This window comes from Coregonus clupeaformis, chromosome 2 (genome assembly GCF_020615455.1).
Source record: "Coregonus clupeaformis isolate EN_2021a chromosome 2, ASM2061545v1, whole genome shotgun sequence".
In the NCBI taxonomy this organism is placed as follows: Eukaryota; Metazoa; Chordata; class Actinopteri; order Salmoniformes; family Salmonidae; genus Coregonus; species Coregonus clupeaformis.
The window spans coordinates 24,060,041-24,075,021 of record NC_059193.1 but is presented as its reverse complement, the minus strand read 5'-3'; the positions used below and the strand labels follow the sequence as shown (position 1 = coordinate 24,075,021).

Genomic DNA, 14,981 nt, shown 5'->3' with positions numbered 1-14,981 from the left:
CGCGATCTTGTCTCATCGCTGCAACTCCCCAACGGGCTCGGGAAAGGCGAAAATAATCGAGTCATGCGTCCTCCGAAACATGACCCGCCAAGCTGCGCTTCTTAGCACCTGAATGCTTCACCCCGAAGCCAGCCACATCAATGTGTCGGAGCAAACCCTCCCCTAACCCGGACGACGCTGGGTCAATTGTGCGCCGTCCTATGGGACTTTCGGTCACGGCCGGTTGTGACACAGCCTGGGATCGAACCCCAGGCTGTAGTGACCCCGCAACTGCGATTCAGTGCCTTAGACCGCTGCGCACTCGGGAGGCCTATTGACGTGTTTTTTACGCAAAAAAACCAAACTCAGCGAAACTCGAGCACCTTTGTGGGCCGGTTTGGGGTGCAATATGAGTGTTCTTTCATCTAAACAATTTTAAATGATTTGTCAAATGTAGACGACAACTTGACTTGTTTAATTTTGTGGTGACTGACACTTTGGACTGTGCCTGTTTGTCATTCATAATTACTTCCTCCTATATATTATGGCCTGCCCAAGTGCGCTGGCGCTCTTTGCTTCCCAAAGGAAAAACCCAGTAATGGTAAGTGATCAAGGTGGCATTGGCTTGAGGGTACATTTGTCAGACTGATTGCCAAAGGTGACAAATAATGTTCAATCAGCTAATAGCATGGTTTGACCCTCCCCAGGTGAATCCTGCCTCAGTGTGCTCCTGTGTTTCCATGGTGATGGTGTCAGGCCAGGCATGCCTAACGTCGACCTATGGCGAGAATGACAACAAGGTGTTCCACCATCACAACAACCCTGAAGTGGTAATACCCTGACCCTAACAGCTCCCACAAACGATAAACACAACGATAGTTTACACCCACAGCCCCTTCTCTGGTCTGGGTGTCAGTCAGTTTCTGCTTGCGCCAACTGCTGTTGTTGTGGTCCTCTGTAGCTCAATGTGGTCCTCTGTAGCTCAATTGGTAGAGCATGGCGCTTGTAACACCAGGGTAGTGGGTTCGATCCCCGGGACCACCCATACATAAAAATGTATGCACACATGACTGTAAGTCGCTTTGGATAAAAGCGTCTGCTAAATGGCATATTATATATTATATTGTCGCTTATTGGTAGTTGTCACAAAGGATTTAGTCTTGCGCATCTGACTTCCTCCCCAATAGCCTGGGATGACGTTACAAAGCATTTGACTAAAGCACAAACAGAACTACTCTCTCTGAGTCCTAAGTAGGTACCTAATTACCCTTCTTACTGCCCAAACACATCTTGGACGGTTCCTCAATAATAATGTGTTTCTCTGACTGCTCTGCAGAGGTTTGTGCTGAGCCGGATGGTGAAGGGGGGCCAATGCCACAATACTGTTGCTCTGTATCGTCAGCCTGGTCCTCTCCTCTCTCATCACCTTTGTAGGCTGTCATAGTTTGCCCCCTCTGTGGCTGCTACGACAGCTTCACGGGCCTGGTAAGGACTAGACATGTGCCGTGTTTTCAGACTGTGCGTGTTTCAGGAGATACTAGTCCCTCAGAATGACCCCAGCCCACAGACAGCGCTTGTGTGTACATGGAAAGGTAAGTTATCTAGGTGGGTGAAGGAAAGCTAGGTAGGTGGTTGAGCTCTGGCCACTCTTAGGCTGAAATTTTGCTATGTTGAGACACTTGCTTGGTATTGTCTGTAGTGATGCCGTTGCTTCCTCTCCCAGCAGGTGGCGATAAGTGTTTAACTCTCCAGTGACAGATGTCCTGAGGAAGAGGAGGCACCCTGCAAACTCCCTCCCTACAGCAGACTCACCTGAGGGGAATCTTCTAGGGCAGTTGTTAGCTAACCTCCTTGTGTACCTAACCTGCTTGTGAAATGGGACTTCTGGAGGGAAAACCACCATGTGACACCTTTGGCCATTGTTCTAATGTTTGAGTGATCTGGATGAAAACAAGCTGACCCGGTCATAGAGGACTGATCTGTTGTAGTGAGTAGCTATATTGTCTACTAGCATTTAATCCAACGGAGAACCAAGAGGCAGAATAACAGATGCAATGTACTAAACATTTTGTGGTCCTCTGTAGCTCAGCTGGTAGAGCACGGCGCTTGTAACGCCAAGGTAGTGGGTTCGATCCCCGGGACCACCCATACACAAAAAAAATGTATGCACGCATGACTGTAAGTCGCTTTGGATAAAAGCGTCTGCTAAATGGCATATTATTATTATTATTATTTAACCCGCTATAGCGTTTCAGTAGTCTACTATATATTTTTAACCACTTATTAAATATCAATTTTTTTGTGGAAATCCCAGTGCAATATACACATACCTACTGTGTAAATGTTTTTTTTTTATTGGTTTCTTTTAATGAATCTGCCAAATTTAGCTTGAAGTGCCTTGCTGTGTTTCCCATGACTGTTGAAATGTGCATGGTCCTTCTGAGGCTGCTCACACTTGAATTGTTGTCCTATGTTAGGTGTTTTTATATGCATGTTGTATTTAACGAAATACATCTTTAGAAATTATTTTAATTATTTGGTGATCTTTCTTTAACTGCCCCGTCCCACAGACAAAAGAAAATGTTGGCCTGAAATGATACAAGTTGAAATGTTCATGATGCTTTAATGCAAGGTTACACATTTGTAATGTAATCCATAAACCATTGCAAGGCTTTACTCCCTTTTGTTCCCAGTAGTTATTTCCTGAAGTGATCAGTCTTGTTAAAATAAATGGCGTCTTTCTCAAACAGACATACCTTTTGTATCAAATAGCCCAAATAAAATAAACAGAAAACAATTGATTAACCTGAAATGACAAATGTATGAACTGCACAGAACACATGAAAAACCAAAAGGACACTTAAAGCAGTAAAGACCATATGTAAGCAAGAGTGCAAGGCAATTGATAAAGCCTACCATTTTCTCCTTGTCTAGTGTTGTAGACCAATCTAAGGGCAACAGGTCGCAGAGAGTGAATATTAATCTTGTAATTAAACTGTATCCTGAGAAAAGGCTATCTAAGCCCACAGTACTTTAGCACAGTTGATTGTTGTTGACAATGTGGGGTGGCATCTGTGCTCTACTGGTTAAAAAAACAGTAATTATACAACAAGATTTACTGGTAATCTGACATACAGTACCTTTACATTTTAGTCATTTAGCAGACACTTATCCAGAGCGACTTACAGTTAGTGAATGCATACATGTTTTTTACAGATGCAAAGGCAGCAGAATAGAGCAGAAAAGCCAGGAGTCCTTGTCTGAGGCTGGAGGCTGTAGCCTGGACGTGGTTTAGCTCTGGCCTCTCAGGGTGTGCTTGTCAAACAGGTACTCTGCCTTCTTGTTGTTGACAGCATCCATTTTAGTGAGGTTGGTGACGTGGTTGCCCAGCTTCTTAATGGCCTCCACCTGCTCATTCAGGTAGTGGGACTGCAGGAAGTCACACAGATGAGGGTCGACCTTGTCGGAGGCAATCTTGTGCAGGTCCAGCAGGGCCTGGTTCACATTCTTCTCCAGCTGCAGAGCACACTGCATGGCCTCAAGCCCATTGCCCCACTCATCACGATCTGGCTTCTTGATGTCCTGGAGGAAAATGCGTCCACCTCTTTTGTTCTGGAAGGAGAGCAGCTTTTCGGCGTGCTCGCGCTCCTCGTAGCAGTTCTCCTTGAAGAAATTAGAGAAGCCAGGCAGAGCCACATCGTCACGGGAGAAATAGAAAGCCATTGAAGTGTAGGTGTAAGAGGCAAACATCTCCATGTTGATCATCCGATTTACACAGAGGGTAATTTCACTGGTGGGGTTTCTTTGCAACTGTCCCATGTTCAAACAAGCAGGTCTGTTAGATAAGGTTTATAGGCAACAATACAGGTAATCAATCTCCTCACCACTATTTTTGACACAGTTTACAGGCTTGTTGTAAAGATAAAGATACCCATGCATTGATAGCAGTCGTCACCATTCCTTTGCCAAAGCAGATTATAAAGAGGAAATGATGAGTCTTGCCCCACATCAACAGTGATCTCATCAGGAGGAGCGGTTAGTGCTGCATTCACAGTACTGGACATTTACCTGATGTTCTGCCACACATCTTTCTCACAAACACACGTAAAACGATGCACCGCAGAACCAGCTGTGATCCAAACACACAAAGCAATGGTGAGGATAGTTAAGGCATTTGGGATGACAACACTCTAGGGTAGAAAACAATTAGTTAGAAATGTGATTTGAGATAAATTGTATTTTTTGTATTTTGTAATAGCTGTTTTATAGATGTTACTTATGTAACACATGCTACAGAAGATCATAACTTAGCTTAAGAAAATGTTTATATTGTTTGACTTATGCAAGGGCACAATTATAAACCCTATGGATGGGTATTTTGGTACAGAAACGCCTGAGTGATGTGTACTAATATTGCCTGCTCTAAACTATGAGAGGTGTGTGTGTGTGTGAATTCAATATGTTGTACATCAATCTGGCAAACAGTATTCTAGCTCAAACATGGTTCAGTGGAACCTGAATTCTTGTAATATGATGACATCACCCCATCTCTCAGGTGACCAAACATCCACTTAAATAATAAAAAGGCGCTTGACTGTTGGGGGGAATCTACCCTGATTCCTATATCTCCCTCTCTTGTTCCCCTGAATGCTCTCTCTCAGCAGCTGCAGGCCCAGCTCGCTGTCCCCTCGTCCCTTCCCCTCCTCAGGGTCACAGTGTCCCCCCCTAAAACCCCCCCGGGCGGCTGGCTCAGTATCAGAGGCTTCTGGGACTTCAGCTTGTGGGCTACAGTCATGAAAATGGCCTCCACGTGATCACTGTTTCCCTGGTTACCGTCACCATGGCCGTCGCTGCTGGGATTCTTGGCGGATGTCTCGAACAAGGGCATGGAGTGGGCGTCTGCAAACTGCTGGGCCAAGTCTGTGTCCACCTGGACAAAGTTCTGCAGGTCACACTTGTTCCCCACCAGGATCCTCGGGACCTCGTGGCCCAGGGCGTGCTGCTTACACTCCTCGATCCAGGCTGGGAGGCTGCGGAAGCTGGCGGCACTGGTCACGTCGTACACGAACACCACAGCATGCACGTTCCGGTAGTAGTGCTGCACCATGCTCTTACGGAAACGCTCCTGGCCTGCCGTGTCCCATAGCTGAACCTGGAGGGGAAAGAGTCAAATAAATACACTCTGAACAGCTTCTTCATTGAAAGTTGTCAGTCTCTAAGGAACTGAAATACAGTATCTAGCTAGACCTTATTTTCAATGTGAGTTTGCCAGAGGATGAACTGAACTGTAATATGTATGATTCTGCAGAGGGCAGTCAGCGCACCAGACAAATTGTTCTCTCTTCTGCCACTGCCCTTGAGATGATCAAAGACAAGAGACGTATGAAATTGATGCCACAACAACCCTAATGTGGATGAGGTAGAGGTATACTGCATTTATACAGTACCAGTCAAAAGTTTGGACACACCTACTCATTCAAGGGTTTTTCTTTATTTTTACTATTTTTTTTACATTGTAGAATAATAGTGAAGACATCAAAACTATGAAATAACACATATGGAATCATGTAGTAACCTAAAAAGTGTTATTTGAGATTCTTCAAAATAGCCACCCTTTGCCTTGATGACAGCTTTGCACACTCTTGGCATTTTCTCAACCAGCTTCATGAGGTAGTCACCTGGAATGCAATTCAATTAACAGGTGTCCCTTCTTAAAAGTTAATTTGTGCATTTGAGCCAATCAGTTGTGTTGTGACAAGGTAGGGGTGGTATCCATAAGATAGCCCTATTTGGTAAAAGACCAAGTCCATATTATGGCAAGAACAGCTCAAATAATCAACGACAAATGACAGTCCATCATCACTTTAAGACATGAAGGTCAGTCAATCTGGAACATTTCAAGAACTTTGAAAGTTTCTTCAAGTGCAGTCGCAAAAACCATCAAGCGCTATGATGAAACTGGCTCTCATGAGGACCACCACAGGAAAGGAAGACCCAGAGTTACCTCTGCTGCAGAGGATAAGTTCATTAGAGTTACCAGCCTCAGAAATTGCAGCCCAAATAAATGCTTCACAGAGTTCAAGTAACAGACATCTCAGCATCAACTGTTCAGAGGAGACTGCGTGAATCAGGCCTTCATGGTCGAATTGCTGCAAAGAAACCAATACTAAAAGGACACCAATAAGAGGAAGAGACTTGCTTGGGCCAAAAAACACGAGCAAATGACATTAGATCGGTGGAAATCTATCCTTTGGTCTGATGAGTCCAAATTTGAGATTTTTGGTTCCAACTGCCTTTTCTTTGTGAGACGCAGAGTAGGTGAACGGATGATCTCTGCATGTGTAGTTCCCACCGTGAAGCATGGAGGAGGTGTGATGGTACTTTGCTGGTGACACTGTCAGTGATTTATTTAGAATTCAAGGCACATTAACCAGCATGGCTACCACAGCATTCTGCAGCAATACGTCATCCCATCTGGTTTGCGCTTAGTGGGACTATCATTTGTTTTTCAACAGGACAATGACCCAACACACCTCCAGGCTGTGTAAGGGCTATTTGACCAAGAAGGAGAGTGATGGAGCGCTGCATCAGATCACCTGGCCTCCACAATCACCCGGAAAAGCAGCCTACATATGTGGGAACTCCTTCAAGACTGTTGGAAAAGCATTCCAGGTGAAGCTGGTTGAGAGAATGCCAAGAGTGTGCAAAGCTGTCAAAGGCCATGGGTGGCTACTTTGAAGAATCAAAAATAAAACAAACACTTTTTTGGTTACTACATGATTCCATATGTGTTATTTCATAGTGTTGATGTCTTCACTATTATTCTACAATGTAGAAAGTAGTAATGATAAAGAAAAACCCTTGAATGAGTAGGTGTGTCCAAACTTTTGACTGGTACTGTATGCCAATTGTTTCCAGGTTGTGCTGTTTTGGAACAACCCAAACAATAATTTCACTTATTTTATGTCATCTAGCTATTCACCTTGATTTTCTCGCCGTCAATCTCGATCAGTTTCTCCCGAAAGTCCACCCCGATCGTGGCCTCGGTTTTCTCCGGAAACTTGCCCGCACAGAATCGGTAGGTGAGGCAGGTCTTGCCCACACCAGAGTCCCCAATCACGATGATCTTGAAAATCCGTGTCCGTGGTGGCGGAAGATGAGACGAGACAGTCAGCGAACTAGTGAATTCCGTCGACGACTCCACACTTTCCATATTGATTGGTTATTGATTATCGAGGATATGCTAGCAAACTACAGTAGCTGTCTAGCTAACGTTAACCCACAGAGCTGTTGTGGCTTGCCTTGCAAAACCGCGCCTCCACCAATGCTAGCTGGATGGGCTGTCAAAATGAGAAAAGCAATCTCGCCCAATACAAATGGAATTGGACATTCGTGACAAATATGTGACCTCCAGATATAAACATATGACCATGCTTTAGTTTTCTACTACAATCTCAAGTTGCTAGCTAATGCATTCTTCTAACTCCTTCCCCGCCCTGCATTAGATTTGAAGCCACGTACAACGTTGACAGAAAACAACAACTCTCGCGAGAGGTAACCAAGATAATGAAAGCCGCTATGGATTGGATCAGATTCAGAAGTTGCTTACAACTTCAGTCCGCCTCCCACCTCCCAACCTAGCCCAGTCAAAACACTAAAATAAGCATTAGATGGGAATATCACAGAAGTGAACTACAGTACTAAATCTCTTCCAAATATAATTTGCATAAAATATTAATAGGTATTCAGATGTTTGAAAAGATCTAAAACGTGTGTCAGCACTTTGAAATCCTGTTAATGTTTCAGAAAGTGGCTTTTAACCTTAACCTAAAACAAACAGTGGTTAGTGGTGCACCTTACCAAAGTCCACTCCTGTAGTGAAAAAAGGCATCAACATGTCCGTGAGTACTCATTCCCTCCTATTACAATTTGTTAAAATGTTATAAGTGACAACATTATCTTTATTGTCATGACTGGTGAAAGTTCACAAATTTCCACTCTGTCCTGCTCGTTTTATTGAAGTTAAGCTGCGGTGACTTTTTGATCCATGTAAACTTGTGTTTGTAACATTCTTATCTACAGACAGTCAGTAACCAACTAGACATATTCATGCACAGTGTACAGTACTTAATATAAACTATCATGTCCCAGTTGATTGATGATTTCTTTGCATAGAGTTGAGGCATGTTATTACACTTGTAATAACTCTATGGCCCACAGGCCCCTATAACCATGGAGCTAGAGCCTTCTCCCCCAGGGTTGGAGGCTGAGTATCGCACCATCTTTACCGCAGGCTCCCTGGTCTTCCTACAGGAACTGGTCTCAACATTTGATGAAGAGGTCGACAATGTAGGACACAAAGCACTAATTCATTGTTCCATACATTGTTCTAAATATATTTGTTTTCTCTAGGCCCATTTGTTGACAAACTAAGTGATCAGTGATCACAAAAAATATACAGTATATCAACCTAGTCTAATACAGTATATGTCTTTCTGTCATATAAGATCCTGAGGCTGAGAATCTCCAGGAAGACCCACCTGGACCTGTCAGGTGACCTGCCGGGGTTCTGTGAGGTAACAGCCCCCGTGAGGAGCGACCCTACCTGGAGGGTCCGTCCAGTCCCCCAGAGGCTGCAGAGGAGACATGTGGATGTGGGAGACCTGGCCCCCTGCGACACCCAGCGCTTCATTCAGGCCCTCAGCTCCCCTGCACAGGGCCTACAGGTACACAATGGAGCCTGCAGGTAGAGGATATCCAGGGGTCGGATTTTGCCAATTAGCCTTGTTTGATACATTGTTGAATGTAACATACAAGTAACATTGTTGAATGCAGAAACAATAATGTATGTATCCAGTCTAGAAGATTGCTACAAGGCAAGAGATGTTGCATATAAGGATGCTTTGATATAAAAGTTCCAAGTCTTATAAATCAGGTGATTCTGGATCTGTTGGTGGGCAGAGCATTTCAGAAAAGCCTTCTTCAGTATGTAGACAACTGTGTTGTTTTTCTCTTGCAGATTGATTTTGATGATGGAAACTGCCCGACGTACCACAACCAGATAAAAGGCATTTATAATGTTTACCGGGCGGTGCATAATCAATTTCCCAGTGAGTTTATATCCACTCTATTACCCATTACTCACGGTTGGCTCGGTCCAAGGCAGGAAGCATTTTGTTGGCACACAGCATCTGAATCTAAACGCATCTAGATACAGTATATCTTGATTGTTTAACTGGACTTTATAACATCTTATATTTTAATCACAAACCATGTATCTACTTTATAACTTTCTACCATGTTTAAGTAGATCTAAAGATCAGAGCGTTGTATGAAGACCTGCATTATTATTAATGTATACGCTCTACTATTGCTGTCCTCCAACAGATGCCCCCAAGATATCCCAGGCTCCTGTTCTGATGCTCCGCCCTAGAGCCTGGAACATGGTGGAACACAACATGATGGTACTGAGTTCTAACCTCAACACTCTCTGATGTCCATATTCATCTCAATACCTCAGTATCTGTGCATACAACGTCTGGATTGGCTGAAAGTGTAGAGCCAGCCAAATGATCATGTTATGTCTGTAACCATCATCAGGGGCGCAACTTTGGTTTTAGAAGTGGGGGGGACAGTATTTTTTTTTGTCAGATAAACACGCCAAACAGCCTACCCGACCACTCAGAGGCGTCCGCATGGTCCTAAAGCACACCGTTGCCTCGTTTGTATCACATTCCAATGATAAAACTGGTGGGGGGGGAGACAAAAATGCAATTTCAGAATGTCCCCCCCGTCCCCAGTGAAAGTTGCGCCCCTGACCATCATCATCTTATTTTTGTGTGGATGATATTTCAGCAGCGCTGATGCATCTGTATGTATGTAGGTTAAAGGCAAAGAGGTGCCAGGGCCGCTGTGTGATTTCGGCCTCCTCATGTTCCACTGTGGCAGGCTGTTGTTCGACAGCGAGAGTGGGCCATTTTTCTACCTCTCCAAAGTAAGGCTATGATAGATAGCTGTGCTCTTATTGGCTGTTAGAATAGCAAATATGATTGACACGAAATGGTTAAAATATATATATATTTTCCTCACACCCTTGCTGCACGTTAGGTTGAGAGCTACCTGGAGGCGAGACTTTGGAACAACATATTCCTCTGGACAGAGCAGAAGGTTTGTAGTAAGCCAACATGGTAAAGGTGTCAAACGCTTTAGAACGAGATGCTTGCTATTTGATTGCTTCTCTGATATACAGTAAATTACTGATCATCAGTAAGATTGAATACCAGTGTCTCTCTGTGTGTGTGTGTCTCTCTGTGTGTGTGTGTGTGTGTGTGTGTGTGTGTGTGTGTGTGTGTGTGTGTGTGTGGTGTATCCTCTAGTTGGGCCTGCCTGTGGGTAGCATTAAGGCTACCGTGCTGATAGAGAACGTGTTGTCAGCATTTGAGATGGAGGAGATTCTGTATGAGCTTAAGGATCACTCCGCTGGACTCAACTGTGGGATCTGGGATTACTCAGCCTCCTTTGTCAACAAGTTCGGTGAGTGACTTCGATCACTCAGTCAGATCCTGTCTTTTCCATGGAAGCTAAGGGTTTTTATGGGTCTACAAAATGTATCTATTCTGGCAATGTTGGAGAAGACAGCTTTCAAGCTTTCAACCGTGTTGTATTTTAGATTGGGACCATTCTGTCCCAAACAGCTCAGTTTAACCTTATTATAAAACTGAATGCAGCAACTGCCTAAACATGGGTAATCTCTCTGGGTATATCTTGATACATCACTGGACTACTAGTTTACAAAAGGTCATATGATTGTCTGCCAGGTCACCGAGGGGCCTTCCTGCTCCCTGACCGCAGTAAGTATGTCAACATGGAGAAGCTGTTCCTGCGGAGCTACATGGACCTGCTGGTCCAGACATGTCACCGTAGAGGAGCCCTGGCTACTGGGGGTATGGCGGCCCTGCTGCTGCCTCAGAACAGGGACAGTGCCCCCTATAGAGCAGCCTTGGCCAACGTCACCAGGCAAGGACCTACAGTGGGGAGAACAAGTATTTGATACACTGCCGATTTTGCAGGTTTTCCTACTTACAAAGCATGTAGAGGTCTGTAATTTTTATCATAGGTACACTTCAACTGTGAGAGACGGAATCAAAAACAAAAATCCAGAAAATCACATTGTATGATTTTTAAGTAATTAATTTGCATTTTATTGCATGACATAAGTATTTGATACATCAGAAAAGCAGAACTTAATATTTGGTACAGAAACCTTTGTTTGCAATTACAGAGATCATACGTTTCCTGTAGGTCTTGACCAGGTTTGCTCACACTGCAGCAGGGATTTTGGCCCACTCCTCCATACAGAACTTCTCCAGATCCTTCAGGTTTCGGGGCTCTCGCTGGGCAATACGGACTTTCAGCTCCCTCCAAAGATGTTCTATTGGGTTCAGGTCTGGAGACTGGCTAGGCCACTCCAGGACCTTGAGATGCTTCTTACGGAGCCACTCCTTAGTTGCCCTGGCTGTGTGTTTCGTGTCGTTGTCATGCTGGAAGACCCAACCACGACCCATCTTCAATGCTCTTACTGAGGGAAGGAGGTTGTTGGCCAAGATCTCGCGATACATGGCCCCATCCATCCTCCCCTCAATACGGTGCAGTCGTCCTGTCCCCTTTGCAGAAAAGCATCCCCAAAGAATGATGTTTCCACCTCCATGCTTCACGGTTGGGATGGTGTTCTTGGGGTTGTACTCATCCTTCTTCTTCCTCCAAACACGGCGAGTGGAGTTTAGACCAAAAAGCTCTATTTTTGTCTCATCAGACCACATGACCTTCTCCCATTCCTCCTCTGGATCATCCAGATGGTCATTGGCAAACTTCAGACGGGCCTGGACATGCGCTGGCTTAAGCAGGGGGACCTTGCATGTGCTGCAGGATTTTAATCCATGACGGCGTAGTGTGTTACTAATGGTTTTCTTTGAGACTGTGGTCCCAGCTCTCTTCAGGTCATTGACCAGGTCCTGCCGTGTAGTTCTGGGCTGATCCCTCACCTTCCTCATGATCATTGATGCCCCACGAGGTGAGATCTTGCATGGAGCCCCAGACCGAAGGTGATTGACCGTCATCTTGAACTTCTTCCATTTTCTAATAATTGCGCCAACAGTTGTTTCCTTCTCACCAAGCTGCTTGCCTATTGTCCTGTAGCCCATCCCAGCCTTGTGCAGGTCTACAATTTTATCCCTGATGTCCTTACACAGCTCTCTGGTCTTGGCCATTGTGGAGAGGTTGGAGTCTGTTTGATTGAGTGTGTGGACAGGTGTCTTTTATACAGGTAACGAGTTCAAACAAGTGCAGTTAATACAGGTAATGAGTGGAGAACAGGAGGGCTTCTTAAAGAAAAACTAACAGGTCTGTGAGAGCCGGAATTCTTACTGGTTGGTAGGTGATCAAATACTTATGTCATGCAATAAAATGCAAATTAATTACTTAAAAATCATACAATGTGATTTTCTGGATTTTTGTTTTAGATTCCATCTCTCACAGTTGAAGTGTACCTATGATACAAATTACAGACCTCTACATGCTTTGTAAGTAGGAAAACCTGCAAAATCGGCAGTGTATCAAATACTTGTTCTCCCCACTGTATTCTACACAGTCATCTATACGTCATCTGATATATCCACTTAATGTATACATTTCTTGCTTATTTGATCCTGATCTGTTCTGTGTTTTTGGTCATGGAACACAACAGCAGTGAAGACTGATTGCTCGATTATGATTTCACTGGGCTCCAATTGCACCATTCAGCTCTTCTTTTGTTTCTCCCTTTCTCATATTTCAGACTGAAGTTACTGGAGATCAAAGCTGGTGTTGATGGCTTCATGGTGTATGACCTGGGCTTGATAGAGCCCATGCAGAAAGTAAGTCCTTGAAGTAGGAATTATTGAGCTGTTGAGCTATACCTTTCAAGGAACTGTTATCTTCTCAGTAAGCATTTCACTGTTAGTCTACACCTGTTGTTTACGAAGCATGTAAAAAATCAAATTGGATTTGTCACTCTCCCCACCTATCTGTATCCCTGCTTTTTCTCTGTTACTTCATCCTTCTCTTCTCAGCTCTTCCAGCTGCATACTCAGGGTGACAACCAGATGCACCAGCTTAGAGATGACCTCGCGGTTACCCCCGACAACCTGCTCTGTATGCCAGCGGTCAGTTACTCAATAACGTTGTGCTACTGTATATTTATACTACACTATACATCTCTCTGGAATACCATTCCACATCTCGTGTACTGAACTGCTCTAAATGTTCTTCTAGGGTGGAGTAACCCTGTACGGCTTGAAGTATAACATCGCTGTAGGAATCCTGTTCATAGATGCTTGGCTCAAAGGTGAGAATTCAAGGGTATGCATCATGATGAACAATCATTCTTAATGGAGGTTTTGTCCATTTGGAGCTGTTTTGGGATGGATATGTGATTGAGTAATGCTTGATGTAATGCTCCATGGCTCTCCCGTAGGCAAAGGTCACTTCTTCTACAGGGGACAGGTGGAGGATTCTGCAACTGCAGAAATCTCCAGATCCCAGGTAGGTTCACTATAGTTTAGGTCATCCTGTGCCGCACTTCCCACTGAAAAAGAAGAGGAGTCCAGGGTCCATTTCACGAGAGATGTCTGTGTGGTGTTTTGTGTCCAGGTGTGGCAGTGGATCCGCCATCAGACGCAGCTGGAGGATGATGGGAGGGTGGTGACCCGGGGTATGGTGACAGAGCTGACCCAGGAGGTCATGGGGGAGCTCACATGCTGTCACACTGTCAGGTAGGAGGAGTAGGACAAGAGCACAAGGTTTCCAAAATAACTCAGGAACTCAAAACATTCTGCGTTTCTAGAAGTTTCCTTTCGGTCTCTGCACTCTCTCCTTTGAGCCTCCAATTCTTCCACCCTTCTAGAACTTTCTTCTGCCGTTCTCTCCTGACTCTTCCCCCCCTCCCCCCTCTAGGGAGGAACAGACGTTGTTGACAGCTGCAGCTATGTTCCTGGAGGTGGTCCAGAAGAGAGACTTCCCAGAGTTCCTCACCACCTACCTCAACCTGGACCACACCTTCCTCAGCTCACAAGCCAAAAGGCATGAGGGTGGGGCAGTAGGGGACGTGCCCAGACCGAAACTCTGAAGGCCCTGTCCTACGTAGCATGGTATTTACACCCCTCATAGTACGTACTGTGAGCATGCGAGAGGTAGCGTGAGTGAGTGTTCCTCTTAAAGACCCTTGAAATTATTTTGACAGTGTTTGACAATTGCAATACTGATCCGGAATCCTTGAATAAAATACAAACTTCTGCAGGAAAAATGCCATCAGGAAATAGCTTTTTATTAAACTTTTTTTTATTGATAACTCCTTGGTGTGTTAGATAGGAGTGGTCTGTGTGCAGAACTCAGTATGATTGACAAACGCCTTTTTCAACAAAAAAAATTATAATAACTAAGCTGTGTTGGTAACATTGGATAAGCCTTTAACATTTGACCAATAAACAGAAATAAAACTCCAAAACAAACCCCAATAACTGTAGAGTGTCAGTGTGTTTTTGCTTTATCAGGAAGTGGATTCATGAGACTTTCACATGGGTAAAACTAGGAAGGAAAATACAGAGCGGAAAAGGAAAGGAAAACAGATAAATCTGCACATTTCTCAGTCATACAGCACTCCAGGTGAGCATTGAGCTCTGTGTCTCTGCATTCAGATCAGTCCTGTCCTGTTCCCTCCTGGAGGCCACGCCGGGACCTCTACCGCTGCACCCCCTTGTGGCCGAGCAGAGGACTGCTTGAGCTCAGTAGCTGATTAACTGAGTGCATCACCGCTACGCCTCCCCCGGGAAACAAGTGATGTCTCCTTTTAAAAGTTCCACCTTTTCATTTTTTGGCACATGCCCGCTCACAGGTAGAACCACAATCCTCCATCACCACCACAATTTATAATCTTTCCATTTTTGCGAACTTTTTTAATTATTTGTTTT

The 14,981-nt window shown here is 44.5% G+C and overlaps 3 protein-coding genes and 1 long non-coding RNA gene across 5 annotated transcripts; 2 read left to right on the top strand and 2 right to left on the bottom strand.

The window, feature by feature from the left end:
• The first annotated feature begins 224 nt into the window (after positions 1-224).
• Positions 225-2,119, top strand: LOC121531763. The gene is made up of 3 exons (XR_005994188.1): positions 225-580; positions 687-809; positions 1,316-2,119. It is a non-coding gene; the product is annotated as an uncharacterized LOC121531763 (long non-coding RNA).
• A 463-nt stretch (positions 2,120-2,582) lies between these two features.
• On the bottom strand, positions 2,583-3,917 carry LOC121531751 (ferritin, middle subunit). Its single transcript, XM_041837173.2, has one exon. The coding sequence runs from the start codon at positions 3,796-3,798 to the stop codon at positions 3,271-3,273; it is 528 nt and encodes a 175-aa protein (XP_041693107.1). The 5' UTR covers positions 3,799-3,917; the 3' UTR covers positions 2,583-3,270.
• A 138-nt stretch (positions 3,918-4,055) lies between these two features.
• Positions 4,056-7,547, bottom strand: rab33ba (RAB33B, member RAS oncogene family a). 2 transcript variants are annotated; one of them, XM_041837153.2, is made up of 2 exons: positions 6,962-7,547; positions 4,056-5,131 (listed from the first exon to the last, which is right to left on the bottom strand). In XM_041837153.2, exons 1-2 carry the CDS (start codon positions 7,190-7,192, stop codon positions 4,637-4,639), a joined length of 726 nt encoding a protein of 241 aa, XP_041693087.1. In that variant the 5' UTR covers positions 7,193-7,547; the 3' UTR covers positions 4,056-4,636. The 2 variants fall into 2 exon arrangements, with proteins under 2 accessions (XP_041693087.1, XP_041693096.1); XM_041837162.2 differs by having other exon boundaries at positions 4,056-5,125.
• Positions 7,548-7,787: 240 nt separating this feature from the next.
• Positions 7,788-14,531, top strand: mlsl (malate synthase-like). Its single transcript, XM_041837141.1, has 15 exons — positions 7,788-7,880; positions 8,200-8,328; positions 8,487-8,705; positions 8,999-9,089; positions 9,367-9,443; positions 9,863-9,973; positions 10,087-10,146; positions 10,356-10,512; positions 10,797-10,995; positions 12,812-12,890; positions 13,086-13,178; positions 13,288-13,360; positions 13,490-13,557; positions 13,666-13,787; positions 13,969-14,531. Exons 1-15 carry the CDS (start codon positions 7,875-7,877, stop codon positions 14,138-14,140), a joined length of 1,656 nt encoding a protein of 551 aa, XP_041693075.1. The 5' UTR covers positions 7,788-7,874; the 3' UTR covers positions 14,141-14,531.
• The last annotated feature ends 450 nt before the right edge of the window (positions 14,532-14,981 follow it).

What these genes read in the sequence shown, in the direction of transcription:
- mlsl (XM_041837141.1), top strand. An exon ending in CCCCTGCACAGGGCCTACAG is followed by an intron (nt 8,706 to 8,998) that starts GTACACAATGGA and finishes TTTCTCTTGCAG; the next exon opens with ATTGATTTTGATGATGGAAA. An exon ending in ACATGCTGTCACACTGTCAG is followed by an intron (nt 13,788 to 13,968) that starts GTAGGAGGAGTA and finishes TCCCCCCTCTAG; the next exon opens with GGAGGAACAGACGTTGTTGA.
- rab33ba (XM_041837153.2), bottom strand. Translation starts at nt 7,192, where the DNA reads ATGGAAAGTGTGGAGTCGTCGACGGAATTCACTAGTTCGCTGACTGTC. An exon ending in TTGACGGCGAGAAAATCAAG is followed by an intron (nt 5,132 to 6,961) that starts GTGAATAGCTAG and finishes TTTCCCCTCCAG; the next exon opens with GTTCAGCTATGGGACACGGC.
- LOC121531751 (XM_041837173.2), bottom strand. Translation starts at nt 3,798, where the DNA reads ATGGGACAGTTGCAAAGAAACCCCACCAGTGAAATTACCCTCTGTGTA.